Source organism: Prosopis cineraria, unplaced genomic scaffold, assembly GCF_029017545.1.
Source record: "Prosopis cineraria cultivar Desert tree isolate PC_DT_omini unplaced genomic scaffold, ASM2901754v1 PC2, whole genome shotgun sequence".
Lineage (NCBI taxonomy): Eukaryota > Viridiplantae > Streptophyta > Magnoliopsida > Fabales > Fabaceae > Prosopis > Prosopis cineraria.
In genome coordinates, this window is record NW_026555333.1 from 31,726,647 (window position 1) to 31,751,048 (window position 24,402).

A 24,402-nucleotide genomic window follows, 5' to 3' on the forward strand; every position below is an offset into this window, starting at 1 on the left:
ACAGTTCAATTGAACCCTTTTAAATTCACTTATCCATTATTTATAGTCATTGGCCTTAAAGGCTACTCAAACAACCATAACAATCTCCTAACACATAATTTTGCCATTTAACCTAACTTTTTAGCTATTTTGAGCCTAAATCCTCAACGCTCAATCACTCAAATCCATACTAGTTACAAAATCTTAGTTCTGTATTCAATAGCCTATTTTAACCCTTTCATTTAGATTACAACTTCTTAGAACTTCATGATTCAATTTTTCAATTGATAAAATTCAACAAAAATGGGGTAGAAATGAAGTTTGGGATTGTGCGATACTCACCCAGCAAGTTATTAATCAAAGCAGACTCTAAAGCTCAAGATATAGCTTACCCTAACAAAGATGGACTCCTCCTCCTCTCCAAACATGTTTCTAGCCTTTTCTATTCTAATTTCACGAGCTAATCATGTCATCTTTAAGTGATCCCTAGACGATGCACCACGATGCATGCAGCTTTCACCACGATGTATGGTACAGTGAGTTCAATCTCACTTATGCTCACACGTTGTGCCCCAAATTATCTTTTTACCCTTCAATCCTATCAATATAACATCCAAACAATACCAAACATCAAATCAACACTCAAACCACAATCAATCCACTAATTACTAATTTACCCCTTTTAAGCAACTAGTTTCAGGGATTAAAATCTAAGATGTTACACAGAACTGCACAATAAGTCCTGTCTTCTTATGAAAAATGTTTCACAAGTTAAAAAGAAACTTGCTATTTCTGAAAAAGAAAACTTGTTTCTCAAATCTGAAAATGATGCTTTGAAAAAGAATGTTACTGTTTTGGAAAAAGAAACCTTATATACTGATTGTCCTCTTTATATTTCAAAAAAGAAAGATTTGAAAAATACACTTGCGAATTTTGTTGGTGGTAGAGATAATTTAGACAAAATTTTAAATCAATAAAGAAGTGTTTTTGATAAAGCTGACATAGGTTATAACCCAAATAAGAAGCAAAAATATTACAAAAAACTTTGTTCCTGCCACTATGACTAACTCACCCAAATCCACTTATTCCTGCTACAATAAGAAAGGGCATATGACTAAGTCATGTATCCATAATAAGCAAGGGTTGAGTGAAAATATAAAGTGGGTTTCAAAGGGGTCTACTAACCCACTAGGACCCAATAGATTGGGATACCTAAGAAAACATGACATTTGTACAGGTATCAAGGAGAGTCATAAATAAAAAGTGGTATCTAGATAATGGCTACTCTAAGCACATGACTGGTGATAGCTCTATGTTTCTATATATGGTAAAAACCAAAGATGGTGGAACTATCATCTTTGGAAACAATGAAAAGGGAAGAATTATCGGTATAGGTAAGGTTGATAAGAATTCATTCAAATGTCCTTTTATTGATAATGTTTATTTGGTTGATGGCTTAGGACATAACCTCTTAATCATAAGTCAATTATGTGACAAGGGTTATGAGGTTATTTTTAATGATGTGCGTTACATTATGAGAGATGAACAAACAGGAAAAACTATCCTAAAAGGAAAGAGAGTTCAGAATGTATATTCAATAAATCTTTGTGATGATGACTCACTAACACAAAATGTCTCATTTCTATTAATGATAAGAGCTTACTGTGGTAAAAAAGATTAGCCCATGTCAACATGAAGCAATTGGATAAGCTTGTAAAGAAGGAACTTGTCATTAAGCTGCCAAAGATAAAATTCAAAGTTGACAAGCTATGTAACTCTTGTATGGAAGGCAAACAACCCAAGACTATATTTCAAGACAAAAATGTAATTTCTATATCAAGGCCTCTTGAATTGCTTCATATGGATCTAATTGGTCTTTCAAAGGTAAAAAATTGAGGGTATAATCTTTACACCTTTGTTATGATTGATGATTATTCTAGGTTCACATGGACTATCTTTATGTCTCATAAGGATCAAACCTCTGAATATTTTGTGGCATATATAGCTAAAATACAAAATGAAAAAGGCTTAAAATTTATAAAAATAAGAAGTGACCATGGTAGAGAATTTGACAATTTTAACTTTATTGAGTTTTGTGAACAATAAGGAATTAGTCATGAATTCTTAGCTCCTAGTACATCTCAGCAAAATGGAGTTATGGAGAGAAAGAACAAAACCTTAAAGGAAATGGCAAGGACCATACTGAATAAGAAGAAACTTCCTAAGTATTTATGGGCAGATGCCATGAATACAGCATGTTACATCACAAACAGAGCACATATCTGTCCTATTATGAATAAAATTCCATATGAGCTCTACAAGGAAAGAAAGCGCAACATCTCTCACTTGCATGTATTCAGCTATAAGTGTTTTGTACTCAACAATGGTAAGGATAATATAGATAAATTTGATTCTAAAAGTGATGAGGCTGTGTTTCTTAGTTATTCCAATAGAACCAAAGCTTTTAGAGTCTTTAATAAAAGAACCTCACCTATTGAAGAGTCAATTCATGTTAGATTTGATGAATCCTTATTAGATAAGAACAAAGAAAAAGAAATTGTAGATCTTCCTCTTGATGATCTCTCGCTAAAAGAAACAGAGGAAAATCAAACCAACAATGATATCATGACTAATGATCAAAGTGGAGAGACAAATAATCTTCTAAAAAGTTAGAGATATAGTAAGTCACATCCTATTGATCAAGTCATTGGAGAAGTTAGTGATAGAGTTAACATGAGAGGTTTACTTAGAGATGTCATTTCAATGCATTTCTTTTTAATATTAAACTTTCTGATATTAAAGAAGCCTTAACTGATGAATATTAGCTCATAGCTATGCAAGAAGAGTTAAACCAATTTGAGAGAAGTCAAGTTTGGGATTTGGTACCAAGACTAAGTGATCATCCTATTATTAGGATGAAATGGGTCTTTGGAAATAAACTTGATAAAATTGGCATTGTGGTAAGGAATAAGGCTAGGCTAATAGCTAAAGATTACAATCAAGAAAAAGGTATTGATTATGATGAAACCTTTGCTCCTGTTGCTACACTTGAGGCTATTGACTTTTACTTGCTTTTGCTTACATTAAAGATTTTAAACTTTATCAAATAGATGTTAATAGTGCATTTTTGAATGGACTTATCAATAAAGAAGTTTATGTAGAGCAACCTCCAGGATTTGAAGATCCATCAATGCCAAATCATGTCTACAAATTTAAGAAAGCATTATATAGACTGAAGCAAGTACCAAGAGCTTGGTATGATAGGTTAAGTACTTTTTTATTGAACAATAACTTCAAAATAGGAATGGTGGATAAAATATTGTTTTATCAAACTAAAGGTAGTGATATCCTTATAGTTCAAATTTATGTTGATGATATTATTTTTAGAGCTACTAATGAGGTTCTTTATGAGAAATTTTCTAAGATTATGTAAGGTGAATTTGAAATGTCTATGATAGGAGAGCCGAATTTCTTTTTCGAGTTGCAAATCAAGAAAATGAGGGATGGGATCTTCATAAGTTAAACCAAGTACACTCATGAATTGCTAAAAATATAATATATTAAATTTCTTGCATTTTTTTAACTATCTCTAATGTCAAAATTAATTTATATTTAATGTCATCTGATGTCATGTTTTCATTGAACAGACCAAAATAGCATGGCACACCCGGTCTATCAAAAATTTCTCAAAATAATTTGAGATAAAATCATGCATATCAATAAAGCTAAATAATGATACTCTCTCCAATCATTTTTATAAGTTGCTTCTAAGTTACCAAAACCAAGATTAGTTAGTTAGAATATTAATGAAAATTATCTTTTAAAAATAAATCACTTTTCACGTTTTCCCCTACATTTAGAAAAGGGTAATTTGATTGTTAGAAAAGTTTTATTGAAAATTAAAAAATTGCACTAATTTTTAGAATTTGTTGAAGTTTACTTTTCATATTGTATGATTAGGAAAATCTTCTAAAATATGACTTATAGAAAAGATCAAAAGGAGTTTTTTACAAACTTACTTTTTTAAAATGTAAATATAAATTTTAAAAAATATTTTTTATTTAATATGACTTTAAATCCATATACTTAATTATTACCCATTTAATCCTATTAATAAGTCACTTCTAATATTTTTTATTGGAGGTAAGTAAAATTTTAAAACTCACTAATTCTGTCTAAAAATTTAACAAGTTTTCAACTTTATTCTTATTAAGTATACATACTTTAGTAACATATTTTTTTCCAAAATTCAATGGAGAACAAATGTGGAAATTTGATATGAAAATTTAATAATGTGATTTATAAATAGAAACAAAAGAAAAACTCTCTACCTTATAAATAGGACTAAAAGAAATATACTATAATTATTTTAATTCTCCTCCACTTGACAGAAAATATTAAAAAAACAATATTAATGAAATATTATTTTTTTTTCAAATTATCTTGTATTTTCTGACTATAAAATATATCCAAAATTATCTTATAATTTGAGATGAAGAAAGTATTATATCATAACAAGTTATTTAAATATATATATATATATATTCCTTGCATAAATAAATTTTACCTTAACCAAAGTTGCATAATTTATGAAATTCACTCTCATTCTAATATATATTTAACATGCGTATAAAATTATTTTAATATGTTAATAAAATATATAAGAAAAGAGTAGAATTTATTATAATAATTAAACATCAATTTATCAGCCATAATACTTGGCCATCCGTTGGCTTCGTCTTCATGGTTCACTGTCATTCGTTGCTTGATATGTTTGATGCTTGGATACTGATTCGAAAACTGGCACCATCATGAAATCAAACATCATCAAGCATCGATTGTAGCTTGCAGGTTGCAACAGGAAAAATTAATGCAACTTTAGCTCTATACTGGAAAAGAAACAATAATGCACAGCAATAACAAACTCTAAATCCAGATCAATGGAGGTTTCCAACGAGGTTCAGATAAAAAAGAATGGGGAGTATGGAAATAAAGAACAGAAGAATAACATGTTCTATTCAGATTAACAAAGGATTGCAGTAAACCTCGTAATATGAATCAGCCCACGATATGCTAGCTTGACCACAGCGGGTCAGTGGTTTGTGGGCTTGGAAGGGCAAGTTGACATAACTCAGTATTTCTATCAATCCACCAACCCATTGACCTACTAATAAAAAATTTTGTTTATATACATTTTTTGAATTTTAAAAATAATTTATTAGAAGTTATTTTCAAAACATTTTGAAGGTATATAATAAGTTGCAAATAACAGAAAATGATTGATTCATGAGATTCAAATATCCTTAGTTCTAATAATTTGTAATTAAAACTTCTATATTTACAATTAATTATTGAAATAAAAATAATGTTTACAACTCGTTTTTTCATAATAGCTCGGGGCGGGCCACATTGTTATTAATTAATTGGCCATTTAGGATATAATTATTGTTCTTCCTAAATAAAATAACTGAATAAAAGCCTCTTAATCATTTTCATATTGGTGTAATCCCTTAGTTCGTTAACCTGTGACAAAATTTTGAAAGTTTTTTAATATTTGATATAAGATGAAGTTAGCATAATTAATCCTTTTTTTCAATTTTATCTATTTTTTATTTGTTGTCATTTGAATTAATAAACAACAATTTATTATGATTATTATTAAAAAGTAAAATTAAAAGATTATATGCTTTTTATAATTTCAAAATTATAAATAATATTTTTTAATATATGCGAAATTAGCTAATATCGTCTTATTCTAAAGATTGGAAGAGAATGTTTCTTTTGACTTTGTTAGATAGGGGGAAAAGTAGGTTTGATGGTATCACGTGCCAAGATTTTTTTTTTTTTAAACTATTACTATATGACAACACATTATCGTGGGGCACTATAAAACGAGTTTTCATTAAACTCATCAGACATCCTATAGATTAATACAAAATTTTAAATTTTCTTTTAATGGGATAAAGCAATTTTTAATCTTTTCGACATGGTAAGAATGGAGGAGTGTAACATCCTAAATTTTTAATTTAAAAACTAATTGTTAATTAGAAATAAATTAGTAAAGTAGTGAATTAATTGAATTGATATTTTGGCATGATGGATTGTTGAATAAATAGGATTAAAAAGAAGAATGACATTTTAGAGTAAAACGTGCGAGCAACAATGGAATTCTCCTCACTATGTTATGGCATATGCTACATGTGCAGCAACGCATGGCACTTAATTTGACTTTTCAAGGCATGCCTTTGCTTATGGAAAAAGAAAGAAAAAAGAAGAGAAGAGTGTGATCTGCTAGGGCATTAAACCACGAAATGTCAAGAGTTATTTTCGACTAGTTGCTTATCAAGTAAATTTCATACCACTCTAAACTCATATTCTACTCTAATTTCTCATAATTGAAAAATAAGCAAATGGGATTAAGGAGTTTAAGGGGTTTGCGTGTCTCGACTCGAGTCATGGGAGTTGATTGCTTAAGATAATACCATGAATAACCCTTTCCAATAACAAAAGTGTTGCGGTAATTAAACAATTCATTTTGCTTATTAGTTAGTTTAATTGTTTGTGAGTAAATGTGTATAATATATGTGTTTTAGTCATTTACATTATTTGAAAACTTATATGATTTGCATCAAAAAGAATTCAATTTACAAGGTATATAACTAATGAAAATGGTTTTGGAAAAAGAAATATTAAAAGGTATATATATGATTGTTTTATGTATATGTGGAATATGCTTGAAAAATGCAATTATATTATCTAAAAAATGCATGATCATGTTAGGAGTGGGAGTTTACCTATAGGAAGGAGTAGTAAAAAAATCATATGGCATTTATTCTCCTTAGTATCTGACGGGGTACAATATTGGAGAATTTTTCTCATTAGTGCCTACATAGGTATGATGTTGGAGACTCTCCTTAGTACCTATACAGGTGTGATGTTGAATATTTATGCTCCTTAGCATTTATGAGATGTAGCATTGAAGTAACAATACCCCAATTGTGTGTAACAGGAAGAAACCCATAGTCTAGATGTGGGATAAAACACATTTGGCCGAGTGATTCTACCAATAAAAACATATTCAAATCAACATATAAATGTTTTGTCTAGAGGATCTTATGGATCCAATGGGGTGATACAGAAAATCAGATGGATATGATGATCATACTAATGCACAAAAGTGGTTTCATGAAATGGATATGTTCACATATTCACAGATGTTTAGCTTACTTGTTTGATGTTATCTTACTAGTATATAGATGTAAATTATTTTGATTAATGAGATATTTATCTCACTCTGTGGTTACCATTTTCACAGGTTCTCATAGTGAAAAGAGCAAGGGGAGAGATTCAAGCTAGATGTAACGTTGCTAGTACTATGCTTTTGGGAATTTGTGTAATAAATTTGCTGTGTTGTAAAGATTAATTATATAAATTGTCATAGGAATGCATTAACATATTTTAATACATTTGTGTGAATGTTATGTGTATATCTTAGCCCTATGTTGTGAAAATATATGAAATAATGTAAATTGTGACAATGAGGGTAAGATACTAATATGAATACATGATTGTGTGTTAAAAGTGATAGCTATTTGAAACTTGGCCAAAGAAGTATATATAAAGAACCGGTAATTCGAGCTACCTGAATTCGCCTAAAAAAAGTTAAGGTTAAGCTTGACTATATAGGCTTTTTCAAAAAGGTATGATACTTTAAACCCAATTCAAATAAACCTAATTTGAATTAAGCCTGACCTAAATAAACCCACCATTTAAAATTTTCAACTCTATATATATATATATATAATTGGTAATTTTGGCCAAGCTTGACGAACCAGCTCAAACCCAGCCCAAAAAAGTTAAGGCCGAACTTAGTTATATAAACTTCTTAGAAAGAATGGGATACTTCAAGCTTGACCCAAACAAACCAACCCCGCCTGAATTACCGAGTCTATATACGTGAAAGTGTGAAAATTGACCCTTAATGTGCATGAATGAGGGAAATTCAATGGCCAAATTTATATATGCATGTGACTTTGATAATATAATTGGTTAATCAGATGTCAAATGTCTCGTTGAATATGATCAAGGCCTAAAAAGTAACTAATAAAATTCAATTTGGCTTTGGGACCCTTAGGTATGTGGAAATGATATAAAATGATTATTTTGCATCAAGGTGTCTGGTTTTTAAAAGAAAAGTCAGATTGAAATGAAATCAGTGTTATTAATTAAATTTTGAAACAAATTGTGTGAAAAACTTAAGTCACTACAGTCAAAACTCATGCAAAAATGATGCACCATCAAAAATTCATATCAATTGAGTTATTTTGACAGCAGAAGCTGATACGTGCACCACAATGCACATGTCACATACCACGACATATGGTCCTACTTGCCTCACTATTTTGGCCCTATCATTTTATTGAATGTTACTTGTGCAATATGTATGCTTCTGCCAAGTAATAATACTTACTTTTAATATGATTTTAAATAGTTCTAAAAAAATTTTAGGATCCCAAACTATTTTATGACATTTACTTTCTATGATTTTTGACGGAATGATTATGGTAAATGGGTATAATAGAATGATGTCGAGAAGGACATTACAAGGAGGACAATGAGAGCTGGCAAGTCGCAATGGCTAGAGACGATCAATGGTCACGGAGGAGAGTTGGAGTGGTGACCAGAGAGATGAGCTATGACTTGTGACTTGCTGGTTGATGATGAACGACAAAACAAGTGAGCAAGGAGTCAAGGAGGCAAACGAGCGAGGAGTGAGTGAGAGTTTGGGCACTGAGAGCGCGATTATGCAATTTCTCTTCTTTTACAAAAATAATAATAAGCAGGCTAACCCACAGTCCAGGGAATGTGAGGCGAGCCAAAACCAACCCACATAGAAATGAACCCCTTTTTTTTTTCAACCCAACCCACCTTTTTGTGTGTGTTGGCAAGTTAAGCCTTAGCTCTAGATTAGGGTCAGCATACACAGAGACAAATAGAAAGAAAGAAACCATGGAAAGAAAATTTATGAATTCAAATCCAAATTTAAATTCAAATTCATTGCTTATATTTCCTTTATAATTTTAGATTCTTTCTATACCATAGCCATTTAAAATTTCAATCAATTCAAACCTCTTGCTTATTAAAATTTCACTATTGACACCTATTTAATTCGTATTTTTTCTTAGCTTTTAAATTTAAATCTACTAATCCAAATGCTGCCTAATGGTAAAATCGTCATTAAATTAGGCTCCAAATGAGGAGAGGGGAGCATCTACAGGTGTTGAACAAAGTCCTCCACTAATCAGGGTTTTTGATAATCTTTTCCCACCTACAGGTGTTGAACAAAGTCCCCCACTAATCAGGGTTTTTGGTAATCTTTTCCCACCAAAGAGCATGGAAAAGATGAAGCTAATAAGCTACCCCCAATGTAACGAATGGACACTATAAAGGCCCACAACCTCATCTAATTTGCTCACAATTTTAACATGAACATCTATCCCAACCAACCCTGCGTTTAATACAGAGGATGAACACAACCTCCAAGACTAGCAACGAACAAGGGATGGAGAAAGAGGATACCCTGGCTTAACTCCGCGCTTCCCTCTAAATCACAACTTAGGTTCACCATTGATAATGGCATAGAAAGCAACACAAGGGTTTACAAATTGACTGATGCAGGATTTCGCTCAGGAATTTCACGATGGTTTAATCCACAAGGATTTACAAGGAACAAACTTGAGTTACAGAACCATTTTCATTAGGAGTTTTGTGATTATCATGTATTCCACAACTTACTAGTATCTGGTTTTCTGGTGTAGTAGGACCCTCCTATTTTGGGCAAGTAGCTGTCGTTGAAAGAAGAATCCGTTCATGTGCTTTTTCTCGTTGAGATGAACACCCCCCCCCCTCCAAAAACCGAAAGACCCAAAAAAACAAAGAAACAGAAACAAAAAGAAAAAGAAAAATAAACACATGAAGAGAATCTATCTATTTCAACATTAAATCATAAAGTACGGAACAATAGTCACCCTTGTTAACATTAAACATCTAGGCAATCGAAGGTACGTGATCAGCACATGTTATTCCAAACAGATCACAAGGAAGAAAAATGAAAACATCATTTGCTACACTGAAGAGCCAATGACTTCAACATAGAGCTAGATGAGTACATACCAACAAATCATGTCCCCTTAGATAAATTAAGGGACAGATCAGAAGTGTTTCTCGTAATCTTGTGGTGGTGGCTGCTCCCAGTTCTGCAAAAAGCTGCCTATAAAAAGGGAAAGTAGGTTCTTAGCAAGAAGCATATAAAGCATCTTTCTTTTTGAAGCGGGAACAACTCTGCACAGCAACATTTTACAACATTATTCTATAATTGCTACGTTAGACTCATTCAGTTATGCATCTTATAGAGGCTTACAAAAATAAATTATCCTAATTTCATTTCAGAATTCTGAACATGTAAGTAACAACTCAAGGTTCGTGTGTCCAGGCATCAGTTCAACAAATTATGTTTAATGCACACATACACTGCCACACCACTCACAAAGAAATTTCACCAGCGATATTAATCTGAATCATTAATCAATTTAACAAACATTATTAATAAATTCTCTGCAAAATAATATTTCAAACCAAGATTGCAACAAATACTCATCAAATTATCAGTTCTAATTATATATTGAGATCATTTCATTCTCATCCTCAATCTCTCTCACATGTCTAACGTTCTGTACGCCAAACAAAGCCTAGATGTGGTGAGATTTGTGTGAAATTACATTTAATCTATATCATTGTAAAAAGTCAACAGATTCATAATCCTATTAGGATTTTTATGATGTGGGATACAATAGCATTTATTGCCTTCATCTTAGCTAGGCTTTTGCCTATATCACTTGTACAGAGTTCCTTGGAATGAAATTAACTTATCAGAGGTGAATCTGGGTTTCAAATCAAAGCTCAACTCTTCAAACATGGGAGATAATGCTGAGCTGAGAAGCAAGATTCGGAGGCAAAGGGCTCAAACTTATGTATTCTGTATAGCTAACACACCAACCACCATAGGTGCAAGCTTCAATGGCCCCTCCTTCCAAATTGCCACCAAGAAGCTTGATGGAAGAAATTATCCCTAGAGAGAATAGGCAATCCTACTTGCAATAGGTGGAAGAGACAAACAAGGACACATCACAAGGAAGCCAAAGGAGCCCAATGTCACAAATCATGTTGCTTTCCCAGAGTTGTAAAATAAAAATTTCATGATCTCCACTTCATGAACGCTATGGCCTCAACAATCTTGATGAACTAAATGTTCCTTCCCATGCTCGTGATATCTAGGAGGAGGGCACAAAGTTGCAAAAGTCTGTTTATAGTGATTCTGTATAAGTATTAAACTCATTCAAAATGAATTCTCTTTGAATCATCCAATGACCAACACTCAATGTGAGATTAGAGATCTTATCATGCAGCCTTAGTCTATCACTTTCAATTACATGGCCAACTAACCAAATAGTTGTGCCAACAAGACAACTTAACAAGCCCATCATCACAGTAGCTAGAACCCCAATCACTTTTAGTTTCTGTGCGAATTAATTCCATAGTATTGTTAGCTCAAAAGCACGGGCACGTGAAAATGGCCGGCATGTCCATGTCGGATGACACGTGTTTAGAATGTGAAAACAGTGCGTGTGTTTTCCCAATTTCTGAGGGACACAAGCAGATGCAAGCTAAGATGGGCGGAAGCGGGTCGACACAAAAACTCAACGTTTTTTGCTTATTTTTACTCATCCCCACCCCTAGAAATCAGATGCCTTAAGATTCCCAACTCCACTCGTCCTCTTTCTCGAGTCCACCTTGCTCTATCGCTCGCTCCCTCGTCGTCCTTCTTCAACAGTGCTTCTTCAATCACAGCCGTCTGAGTCTGCATTAGTGTCTCTTCAGTCTTCGCTCTGAGGTTCGAATTTGACCAACAGTCTTCGGCTCTTCGCTCTAACTCATGGTGGGTCTTGGTAAGTTCATCTTCTTCATCTTCTCTGAGCGAACTAGCTCCCCCTAACTTCTGCTTCTTGTCATTCTTGTGTTTTCCTTCATCGTGAGTCATAAGCGTGACTAATCCTGAGAGTATAATCTTGACTAGAGAATGCTGAACCTGGGAGAATGCTAAACTAGTTACTGGCTAGGTATTTCTATTAATTATTATTGCTTACTAGTTACTGCTGAACCGTGAGAACTTCTTGGTCCGTTCTCCCAATTTAATGCTGAATAACTGATTTAATTTTTTTTTATTTGGATGGATTATTTTGCTGAGTTAAACATTGATTTATTTTAAATTTTTATTAGCTCTCTTTATGTTAAAATTGTAGGAAATTGTTTATAATTTTTAAATAGAAATTAAATCTGCAATAGCTTCTAATTCTAGACCCAGGAGTAGTTCAAGAAGTGTGAATTCTTGGTTTCAATCTAGCAATGAAAAGACAAAAAGAGAGTACTCCTTTATGGGCTTATGTGACTTTGGTTCCTCATAAAAATGAACGGGAAGGTGGGAATGGAACTTGAAAGTGTAACTATTGTAATAACCAATATAATGGCCTCTTATTCTAGAGTTAAATTTCATTTGTTGAAGATCTCGGAAAGAGTATTGCTATATGCCTGAAAATTGATGATAGTTGTTTAGGTGAAATGCGAAAAGCTCAAAAGGAAGCTGAGAATAGAAAAGAGAGGAGAATAAGAGGAAGAAGATAGAGGAGAGAAGAACAAAAGGGGAGTCAAGAAGAGAAGGCATCTGAATAATGCTTGTATTCATTCAAGTCACTCAAGTCACACACACACACACCTTGAATGTACAATAGATGATATTGATTTATAGGCTTAATATCACACCCCCAACTAACAATAACACCCTTTCCCATCATTTAGTTTATTACAATTATATATCAATTGTCACCTTCTTTGAAGACGCATTCCTTTCTACCCTTAGTCTTCAATTCAAAAAGAGAGGTTGAGAAAATCTCAAACTTAGGAAAAGGAACATAACTACTTTGAATCATTGGACCTTTGACTTTGCAACCATCTTGACACCAGTTTCATCAATCATCTCACCACTTGGCCAATCACCCACTTCATCCTAGCAAGTAACTAAAGGGAATTCAAAATCAAGGGTAAACATAGCCAAAAGAAAAGAAAAAATGGAAGAGAAAAAAAAAAGGCAAGATTTGTTAGTCTACCAAGAGAGAGAAAAAAAAATCAGGTAATAATGAGCCCTTTGTATGGCTTCAAGAGAGTTAGAGCCAATGGTGGTTCTTGAATTACCTAATCAAAATCTTCATAGCAACCCAAAGCAAGTTGTTGAACTTAATGATTTCGGTGCTCTTACCATACTTAAGAACTAAACTCATTCTTATACTCTTCATCCCATAGAATGATCTTTATTTGATTCAACTATATCAACTCCGCATCTTGCTTTTACACTAATCTTGACAAGGTAAAAGCTCCACTTGACAAATCACAAGGCTCTCGAGATACTAATGGAGAGAAGTAATTATGAAGTGAGAGCTCTAGAAAAGATTTGTACTTGAGAAGAGGTAGAGTTGCCATAAGGGAAAAGACCTATTGGATGCAAATGGGTCTTCATTACGAAGTACAATATAGATGGAATATTGGAAAGTTATAAAGCTTGTGTTATTACTAGAAACATTTTCACTAATTGCAAAATTGAACACAATAAAGTTCAAGTATCCATAGCTAACAATTTAAATTGGCCTTTTCAACTACTTGATATTAAAAATTCTTTCCTAGATAGAAATTAAAGAAGTATAAAGTACACTTCTTCATGGGTTCAACTTACAAGGAATGCCTAACCAGGTCTCCAAGTTGAAAATGTCCTTGTATGGACTAAAACAATCTCTTAGAGCTCGGTTTGAGAGATTTACAAAAGTTCTCAAAGAGATGGCTACAAGCAAGTCAAACTGACCATATTACTTTCTTCATATGCAGGAAAGGAAAGAGGACCATCTTGATTATTTATGTTGATGACATCATCTTGATTGGAGATGATGAAGAAATGGAGAGACTAAAGGAGGTACCAACTAATGAATTCGAGGTGGAAAACTCATGAAAAATGAGATATTTCCTTGACATGGAGTTTAAGGATGCTACAACCTCCTGTAGAATCTATGAAGTTTGATCAACAAAAGAGATATAAAATTAGTTGGACACCTAACATGTCTCTCTCACTAATAGAGTACCAATTATGGTGGGAAAATGGATAATTTGAGAAGTTAGATATATGTTAGGAATAAATATTATTTTATTTTATTTTATACATTTTTTATTTAATAATATTGTTTAGATTTTATTTAGATACTTAATTATCTAGATTTTATTTAGATATCTAGATATTTAGTCATTTAAATTTTATTCAGACATTTAGTTCTTTAAAGTTTATTTATATTTAATTCAGTATTTTATATAGATATAGATTTTAAGAGATTTTATTTAGTTTTATTTAATTATCTAATTATCCAGATTTTATTCATTATTTTAGATTGTATTTAGTATTATAAATATGCTTAGCAACTCAAAAGCAAGCATATCATGAATAAAATAGACTTTTAAGACTTCTAGCTGTCTAGAGATTCTCCTAAACATGGCTATTAAGAGAAATATAAGACAAAATTCTTGTTCTATATTAAGAGAATCTTGATAGATTTACTCCTTCCATTTTCTTTTATCAGTTCAATATTCTCTTATTAATATTATGAAGTTAGATTTTGATTTCATGTGTTAATAGAGATTCATCTTCTTTATTTTTGTCTACTTATCTTAGATCCTATCATTTAGTATCAAAGTCATTTGATCCTTAATGGATTCCCACCACCTCTACACTACTTCTACAACTTCACTCTCACCGCCTATCTCAACATGCACTTCCTTATCTAACCATTTTTCCTCACTTTATGAAAGGCACCTATTCCTTTATATTATAGCTCGCCTTGACGTCTTTAATTCTACCATTAGGGCACCACCAATTGTGTCGACTAGCAAACAAATCAAAGCCAACCAAATTCATTTAGGCATTAAGGGAGATATGAAAATTCAGAAATGTAAAACTCATCAACCTAGACGTGTGTGTAAGCACTTGAGTTTAGCCTTAAACAACGAATCTAAGGTCCAACACTCTCATGGTCCCAAAGGAATGCAACAACCTAGTCAAAATGAAACATTCTTAACTGGAAATACATTTTTTCATAAGGCTAAGGAGATGCATCCTCCTCTCCTTTATTTCTCAGAGACCCCAACAAACTCCAAGCCTTCTATTTCAAAGCTTGAACATGGCAAGGAACTCATCTGTCCTCTAAAAGACAACACTAAAGTCAAGATAATGCTAGCAAGTGCAATAGGAAAAGATGCTCCAGCAATGATGAAGCTTTAGGAGACCTTCTTTGAGCACAAGGTTCTGAACTTGGCAGATAGAAGGTCCAACTACAACTTTATCCTTGAAGTTTCAGTGCAACCTCTTGTTTCACCTTTTGGAACCCATATTGGAGATGCTGTTATCTATCTATTACACCCCTCTCAACCTCCTGATACACAAGAAAGCTATTGCATATGTCTCACCTTAAGGACAGGGCAAAATTTCAAGGTGGGTATTGATAGAGTACCAATTATGGTGAGATAATGGATAATTTGAGAAATTAGAGATATATTAGGAATAAATATTATTTTATTTTATTTCAGTCATTTTCTATTTAATAATATTGTTTAGAATTTATTTAGATATTCAGTTCTCTAAATTTTATTTAGATATTTAGTTATTTAAATTTTATTCAGATATTTAGTTCTTTAGATTTTAGTTATATTTTATTCAGTATTTTATAAAAATATACTCCTTGCCCTCAAAATGTAAAGCATTTTTAACCGAATCTCACCGCCTAATAAAATAGTTATCTACTTTTAAACTAACCCTATCTTTTCATATTTACCCCTATTAAACACCCTATAATAAATATAAAATCATTATCAATAGGGACACTTTTAAAAAAAAGATAATGATTACACCTCAAAAGACTAAAAATGCCTTACATTTTTTAACATCTAACTCCTCAAAAAAATGCCTTACATTTTTTAAGAGAGGGAGTAGATTCTAAGAGATTTTATTCAATTTTATTTAATTATCTAATTATTTAGATTTCATTCATTAGTTTAAATTGTATTTAGCATTATAAATATGTTTAGCAACTCAAAAGCAGACATATCATGAATAAAATATACTTTTAAGACTTTTGGCCTTTTGAAGATTCTCCTAAGCATTGCTATTGAGAGAAGTATAGAATGAGATTCTTGTTCTATATCATCTTAATAGATTTACTCCTATTTTCTTCTATCAGTTCTATGTTCTCTTATTAATATTATGAAGTGATTCTGATTTTATATGCTAATAAAAATTTATCTTTCTTATTTCTCTCTACTTATCTTGGATCCTATCACTCACACTAGACCTAACATAGCTTTCATTGTATGTGTTGTTAGCTAGCACATGTACTCACCCAAAAAAGTACACCTTGAACAATTGTAACAAATGCCATGGTATCTGTAAGGTACCCTGAGAAGAGCACCATTCTTTTAGATGATAGAAGGTCCACCATGAGGTACTATACACGTGTGAGAAAATTTCATCCAATGTAGAATAAACAAAATGTCATGGCAAGCAGCAGTGTGGAAAGAAAAATTAGAGCTATAGCTCAAGGGATTTGTGAGAGACTTTGGCTCCAAATACAGAAAATAGAGCCACTAACTGATGTTTAGTTATGTATAAAACTCTATTCTAATAAAAAGGTGGCTATAAGCATATCACTCAATCCAATTCAGCATGACAAAGCCAAATATGTAGAAGTGGACAAACATTTTATCAAAGAGAAGGTTGAAGATGGTATGATTTGCTTGACATATGTCTCAATTGAATAACAAACAGAAAATGTTCTTACAAAGGGACTTTCAAGATGGAGTTTTGAAGACAGCATGAGTAAGTTGAACATGATCAACATCTATGACCAAACTTGAGGGAAGACAACTGTCTGAAATTACACCCAATGTCAATTATCGTAAATAGTTACAGTTCATTATATTATTAGGATCTGATTTGAGGCTGCTAAAGTGGAATAGAATAGAATTCACTGTCTTCAACCCAGCTAGGCTTATTTATATATCAGATTCACTTGTACAGATTACCTTGGACCATGAAGTCAGTTCAATAGCAGCTCCACACTAACAACCCCAAATGCATGAGTCCACCAGACTCATGTCTATCTAGAAATGGTTTATAAGCACCCATACAACCCACTTTCCACAAAGAAGCTACAGAAGACATGAAAGATGAATTAGCCGTTAACAAAGTAACATAGAAGCAAAGAATTTGATCTATGTCCTTCCATCTTCCTCTCACATAGAAGTTCCAGAGCAAGTTATGATTGGCCAATGCTTCATCCACCCCTCAACACCAATGGGCTTTCTCGTCAAAGAACATGATAGAAACCCCTCGAATATTATTTAATCACCAAAAATAACAAGAAAAATCCCACCACATTAGCACAACTGACCAGGATTCAAATATAGAGCAACTATCGCAAGCAGAACAGCAGTAAAATGAGGATAAGACAATAACAAAGAAGCACAGTTGCAACTAGCAAGCACAGAATACTCATTAGCTTTCAAGAAGTTACAGCATCTCCCAATATACCTTTTAGAGTTCGATTACCGCATCCACTCACAAATTGACCCTTAGTTATTCTCCTACTAACCAACTTCTCACTCTTCCAACTCACCCCCTTCCCCCATGTTGCCGCACTCTGTTAGTTGCATTATTGCCCCTCTTCTCTTCTAACTGCCTCCCCATCCTGCCTCATCAAGAATATATCTTGATCCCATTTGTTCTTTCTTTCTTTCCCCTCCTCACCAGCACCTCTCACAGCCCTCTTCAAACATGTCCAAACCATCTCAAACAATTTTCTACCATCTTCTCCTAAATAGATGCCACACCCACAAGAGGCACAATTCCAGCATAGCAAGAGAGAGAGAGAGGTAGAAGAAGATCAAACAAAATACTCAAAGAAGTTGTTGAGCAAGACCTTTTGGTTAATATATATATATACACACACACACCCAAAAACTTGGTTATTGATAGAGCATAATGATATCGTACAATCTACATAGCCAACCCTATTTAGTGGAGGACAAGGCTGCTTGTCGTAATAGATGTTATGGATAAGTACCAATTGCCTACATATGCATTTTGGAGGCATAATGTGGCTATATCACTTATTGGACTGAAGCCAAATGTGAGGATAAGCTCATAAAGAGAGCATCTGTAAAGCACCTGTGGAATTGATATCTATGGATGATAATAGAATGGGATGAGTCATGAAAATGTGGGTTTGTAAAAAAGGCTTGCAGAATGGGTGGGTGCCATGGATCAAAACCTCTGATGCCAAATCATAGGATCCAAAATAGGTAGAGAGAAATAAGGAAGATCAATATTTATTAAAAGATGAAATCATAATCAAACTTCATACATTAGTAAGAGAACATAGAACTGATAACTGATAGAACAGAATAGGAAGAGTAATTCTATTAAGATAACATAGAACAAGAATCTCACCTTATATTTCTCCCAATAGCCACACCTAGGAGAATTTCTAAAAGGCTCAAAAATCTATTTTAGTCATGATACTGTAGCTTTTGAGTAGCTAATCATATTTATAATGCTAAATACAATCCAAACTAACTAAATAAAATCTAAATAACTTGATATTGGAATAAAATTTATACTTGATATCTAGATAAGTATTTAGATATCCAAATAAATAAATATTTGAATAAAATCTAAATAATAGTCTAAAATAAATTAAAAATAATATTTATTCCTAATATTTCTCTAACTTCCCAAATCACTCATTATCCACATTAATCGATACTCTAGCACGAGTTAATCTGGCCTAGCCTACAAAATTGGCAAGCTAAACAAGCTAGCTTTTTTTTTTAAAAAAAATTATTTCTACATTTCCAAAACCCATCCTCCCCACTTCATGCTTGATCTTTGTTGCTCACGCAGTAGAAGGAGGAAAATTTAGGGGGGAAAAAGGAACAGTACCACTTGGTAGGCCAGCCAGACAACCTGCCCACGTGCGGGTTGGATTGAGTTGGGTTTTTCTAGCCTAATTTTTGCAAGCTAGCCCAACACAACCTGTAAAATAAACCGCCCATAGGTTGGCCCTACCCTACTTGAAAAATGGCCAGCCTACTCCCAATACTACTTTTATCTATATTTTTCTTCACGTGACACAATTTTTTTGAGCATTTAAGGTTAAGTAAATTTACAGCTATCATTTTATCTATGATTTGCTGTGTATAAATTATGCATTTTCACATGGTGGTGTCTTGCTTTTCTCGAGCACGCATCTTTTTAGCACCTTGTGCCTAAGGCATTTTACAAGCCTTAAGCCTTGAGTGTGTCTTTCCCCTTTAATAACACTAACATTAACTTTAGCGCTTAAAGGGTGATCTAATGTGTGTTTCTCTAAAAACAATGCATGTGTGTATGTATATAAGAGAACACATGGTTAACCAAATGTGAGTTATGGCTTCTCCAAATAATTCTCCCTCGTCTTTTAACCTCTCATATGGTATATCCAAAATAAACAAACCAAAATCACAAATGCTCAGTGAAAACAAAACCATTAATTGAGATAGGGCATACTTAATGGTATTTCTCCCAGTGTCATATATATTGAATCATCCTCACCAAGTGTTCCCTGAAACAATAAGTTGAATGTCCAAATAAGTTAATCATTGATAAAAATTTCATAGGTAATTGCTAAATTCTGGCCAGATAAAAAAATAATAAATTAAAATAAATTAAATCACAGCTTAAAATGATGACATTTCACTGCAGATTTAAAATAAATGCAGTAGCCTTCAATTCTTCATGAATCATATATCAGGGCAGAATTAAATTCTCAATGAATTCAAGCTTTGCTATGGTACCGGTCCATTATGAAGACCAATTTCATTGTGCACAGAATTCATGTCCCCTGGCACCGAAGAACAGTTCGGGAAATCAGACCCAAGCAACTCTGACAGCATTAGCCCATAACCACCGTCCTGAACATCATGTAATTCACCAGCATTTTGAGCATGGTTAGAAAAGCCTTCAAGGCCTGCAAACATAGCCTCTGTCCTGTGTATATAAATAAATTTAGATAAGTAAAAAAGCAAGGTGAATGAGGGAAAAGACTGCAGCTAACAGTATGGTATTTCAATTGGAAAAACGGATTTACAGCTAACACACGTCAACTAGATCTTCTAGCAAACACTACTATTAAGATAGAGTAGGAAAATATAACAGACTGACGCAAAAAGTATTTTAAACATAAACACATGAAGAACTTACTTTCTATCTTTAATGTCAGCGGGCCTTCCTTCTTGAACAGAATCACTTTCTAGATCAATTATTTCAATCTCTTTGCTACCTGTTGCACAAGTACTGAATCCACTAGATACACTGGCATGACTTATGGATAGATCAATATCAACAGGTTCTGTCCCTTTCTTTGTTTCAGAAATAGAGGGATAGATAAGAATTGGATCATCTTCATGATTATCATGTAGCTCAGATGTTTCAATGAGATTCAGATCACAAGTTCTAAATGAACTAGACAATGATTGTTTCTCCTCTGAACACTGAAGAAATGGTCTATTTCCACCTTGTATGAACTGAGGATTACTCATTAGGCTCCCATGATCAGTCTTTAAAGTTGCGTTATCAAGGGGTGAAATTTCATCTTCCACTGGGTTCTTTTCAATTGCCTTGCCATGCAGGAAATAATCTTTGGTCCTTGGGACGAAGGAAGGAAGCCACTCTTTTAGTTTTTTGGTTTCCTCCCTCCCATCATCAGCATTTGCTGCACGCTTTTCACCTCTTTCCTCAATCATGGATATGCTACTTCCATACTCTGGCAATCTGGGACTGGACTCTAGGTTGTTACTATTTAAGTGAGCTCTATCTTCACAAGATTCCGAGCTCACAGATGTAACCTGCTCAACATTACAAGTAGCATGTAAATCTCTGATGTTGTCAGCAGCATAAACAGATTGCACCTTGGTAACTTCTGAGTCAAGATGTTTCGAATCCGAAGTTTTGTCAGATTGCAAATCAACGGATGATGAACCTTTGACAGACTCTTCAGGTGAGATTTCAGGTCCTTGAAGACACACACTATTATGAGTTTTTTCGTTCCCATTGTTCCTGAGTGGATCAACCTTCAAACCCTTGCATGTCAGTGAGGATCGGGTCTTGGTAGGCACCTTGACAGATTTGCATAGCGTCAGCAAATCAGTGCAAACCCTGCTAGAGGTATTACTCTCTTGACCAGTGAGAGAAATAGAGAAATTATTTGAGATACTTGGTTTCTCTATATCATCGTCGCAAGTACTATCCTTCAACTCCTTACCTCCTGCACTGATATTGTCCAAGTTATTGGAAGCCTTGATCGGTTCCCTTTCCATATTATATTTATTATTTGCTGCAGTAGAAGGTCCTGCTTTCAATTCAGTTTCACTTGAACCGGGCTCCTTGTCTATCCCAGCATCTAGATCACCCCCATCCTCACATTTTGGCACAAACCCAGTCGAGTTAGACGTTTGCAAAACATTATCAGTACCAACAGCTTGCTGCTGCTGCTCCTCATCGTGGGGTTTGGCAACAGTATCATCATTATCCTTTCTCTCAGGGGACACTCGAGGTCTATCAGACCAGGAGCCACTCCTTTTGAAATCACGACCCCAATCGAAGCCATTGCTTCGGAAACTTCCCCCTCTTCTCCTTACTTTGTCTTTGAAGTCATCAACACCGAACCTTCTCCGACCAGATGACGTGTCAGAAACTGAGCTTCCAAGACGAGCAAGGACTGATGTACGCCCCTCCGCTGGTAATTGCGGAGCATCTCCGTCTTGCGCCCTAAATTCACTAGAGTGCTTCTTGAAACTAGAATTATGCCATTTAACAGGGAGAGTACTAGGTGGAAGCAAACCCTGAGAAACCAAATACTCGGCAGCAAGACGACCAGCTTCCATAAAAATATCGCCCTTGCGAAAGGGTGGCTGCGAGGTATGAGCAAAAGTTTTGGGGTTACCATGACCCCTGCCAAAACCACTATCACGATTGCCATAAAAGCCATGGCCGCCTCTGATTGAACTCTCAGCTAGATTCATACCCATCCCCATGGAACCTGACCTATAACCATTTCCAGGGCTACGTTGGCGAGCGTGCATCGTTATGGCTGGCTGAAGGAATCAATCAACTCAATTAATTACCAATTCTTCAACAGACTCGATACTCAACCAAATAGTTTCTCCTCCGCCTCTTACTGATTAAATTTAACACCACAATCACGAATGCCAAAAATGAAATTTTTAGAAGGGACACGGATCTAAGCAATTAGCTACAAACTCTGTACAGGTATGCTTTCGATTGAAGTATTCCAAACTTCCGACCTTTCTAGGAGGAATGAATGTACGAACAAGTTTTATTTATTTGATCCACAGATAGCTCGTTTCATACCCGCAGCTCAGGGCAGGCAGCGAACATAATCCGATCAATATTCGATGATCATCCCACCTTCCTTTTTAATTCGGGAATTTTCGGTTGATCTGTGAGAATACTGTTTACTTTATTTACAAATCACATGCAAAAAAATTTCTCAAATTATATAAATAATAATCTAATATTTCATAATATTATAATTTTATTAAAATTTATAAAATTTTCTACGTCAATAAATTTTAAATTAAAAAAATTATTTTATTTTTATTGATTAGTTATGATTTTTATTAAATTTTTATAATTCATAAAATAAAAATTATTTTTTCTTATATAAAAATTGCACTTGGGGCTGTTATTTTAAAATAAAAATTATACTTGATAAAATCAATAAAAAAATTATATTTGATAATTTATATTTTTTATTCAACTCTTACAATACACAAAACATAAATTATAATTAAGGTTTATTATCTTTAATAAGGATAAAATAGTGTTTTCATTTTAAAATTTATTAACACAGAAGTCTTTAAAGACTTTAATAAAATTATGACATTTCAAAAGATTAGATTATCATTTATATAATTTGAATCTATTTTATTATTATTTTCCCATTATCTTCTTAATCTTTTGAAAAAATTGCTGAAAAATCCCTTATCATAAATTTAATTATGAACAAGAGTTAAGTAACGTCCTTTACTGTCACTATGTCACAAGGTCAATCACAATCAATAATTCAGTGTCAATATGTAAAAACAATGTCATTTGGTGTCAATATGTTAAACAAAGTCGTTCAGTGTTAATATGTCAAGCAAGGTCTCTGTTCAGGATATGCAAAATGCAAATTTTGGAAGAAGAGTTGCTTATAGTTGAATATACATGCATATTCTCTTAAAACATGAAATCAAGTGTAAATTTTTAGGATATCCAAAATGTATATTCAAATAAATGAAAGCCAATTGCATTCTTTGAAGGGTGCTTGCATATCTTGGAAGAAGAGTCACATATAATTGAAGACCTCTGCATATTGCCTTAAGATATGACATTAAATGTAAATTTTTAAGATATCTAATTTGCATATTCCAATAAATGAAAGCCAATTGCATTTTCTTGAAGGGTACTTACATATCATGGATGAAGGGTCACATATGGTTGAAGATACCCACATCAAGTGTAAAATTTCAGGATATTCAATTTGTATATTTGAATATATGGAAGTTAACTTGCATTTTCAAGATATGCAATCTCATCTTCGAATAAATTGAGGGTTACAAGTGAAACACAATCTTTGAAACTTTAATTTTCAAAATATTCGTTTGTGATATTCGAATAAAACAAATGTCAAAAATGAAACACAGCCTATGTCACATCAATTTTCAAGATATATATACTTTATATTCAAATATGGCTTAAAAATTAGAGTTGGGATATTGCACCAACATTGAGTTTTCTAGATATCATAAATGCATATTCTAGAAATGTTCCAATTTTTCATAAAAACACCAAAAGATGTTTTGAAAAGGCAAATGAATATTCTAAAAAAATTTTCATTTTTCATGAAAACACTTATGAATATTTTAAAATTTTTACACCTTAAATTCAATATGAAAATGAAAATTTTCTAATCCAAGAAGTAAATGGCAAAATGAACCAAATTTCATTTCATTAAGATATGAAATTACAATATCACTATGAACCATTTTAGCAAGCCACAATTACAATTTAGACATATTGTATGCAAATAAAATACCACTATAGTTGCAATGCATAAATGGTCCTTCTTCTATAATTAAACAAGTCAATTGGCACTTGAGCATCTTGCTCTTCTTTCAAAG

General features: G+C 33.1%; 1 protein-coding gene across 2 annotated transcripts; it reads right to left on the bottom strand.

Moving 5' to 3' along the window:
• Positions 1-9,952: 9,952 nt before the first annotated feature.
• Positions 9,953-22,638, bottom strand: LOC129302131 (uncharacterized protein At4g26450). 2 transcript variants are annotated; one of them, XM_054940806.1, is made up of 5 exons: positions 20,420-22,638; positions 20,014-20,206; positions 19,727-19,781; positions 17,203-17,328; positions 9,953-10,249 (listed from the first exon to the last, which is right to left on the bottom strand). In XM_054940806.1, the coding sequence occupies exons 1-4, from the start codon at positions 22,297-22,299 to the stop codon at positions 17,222-17,224; spliced, it is 2,235 nt and encodes a 744-aa protein (XP_054796781.1). In that variant the 5' UTR covers positions 22,300-22,638; the 3' UTR covers positions 9,953-10,249; positions 17,203-17,221. The 2 variants fall into 2 exon arrangements, with proteins under 2 accessions (XP_054796781.1, XP_054796782.1); XM_054940807.1 differs by lacking the exon at positions 17,203-17,328 and having other exon boundaries at positions 20,420-22,636.
• Positions 22,639-24,402: the final 1,764 nt, after the last annotated feature.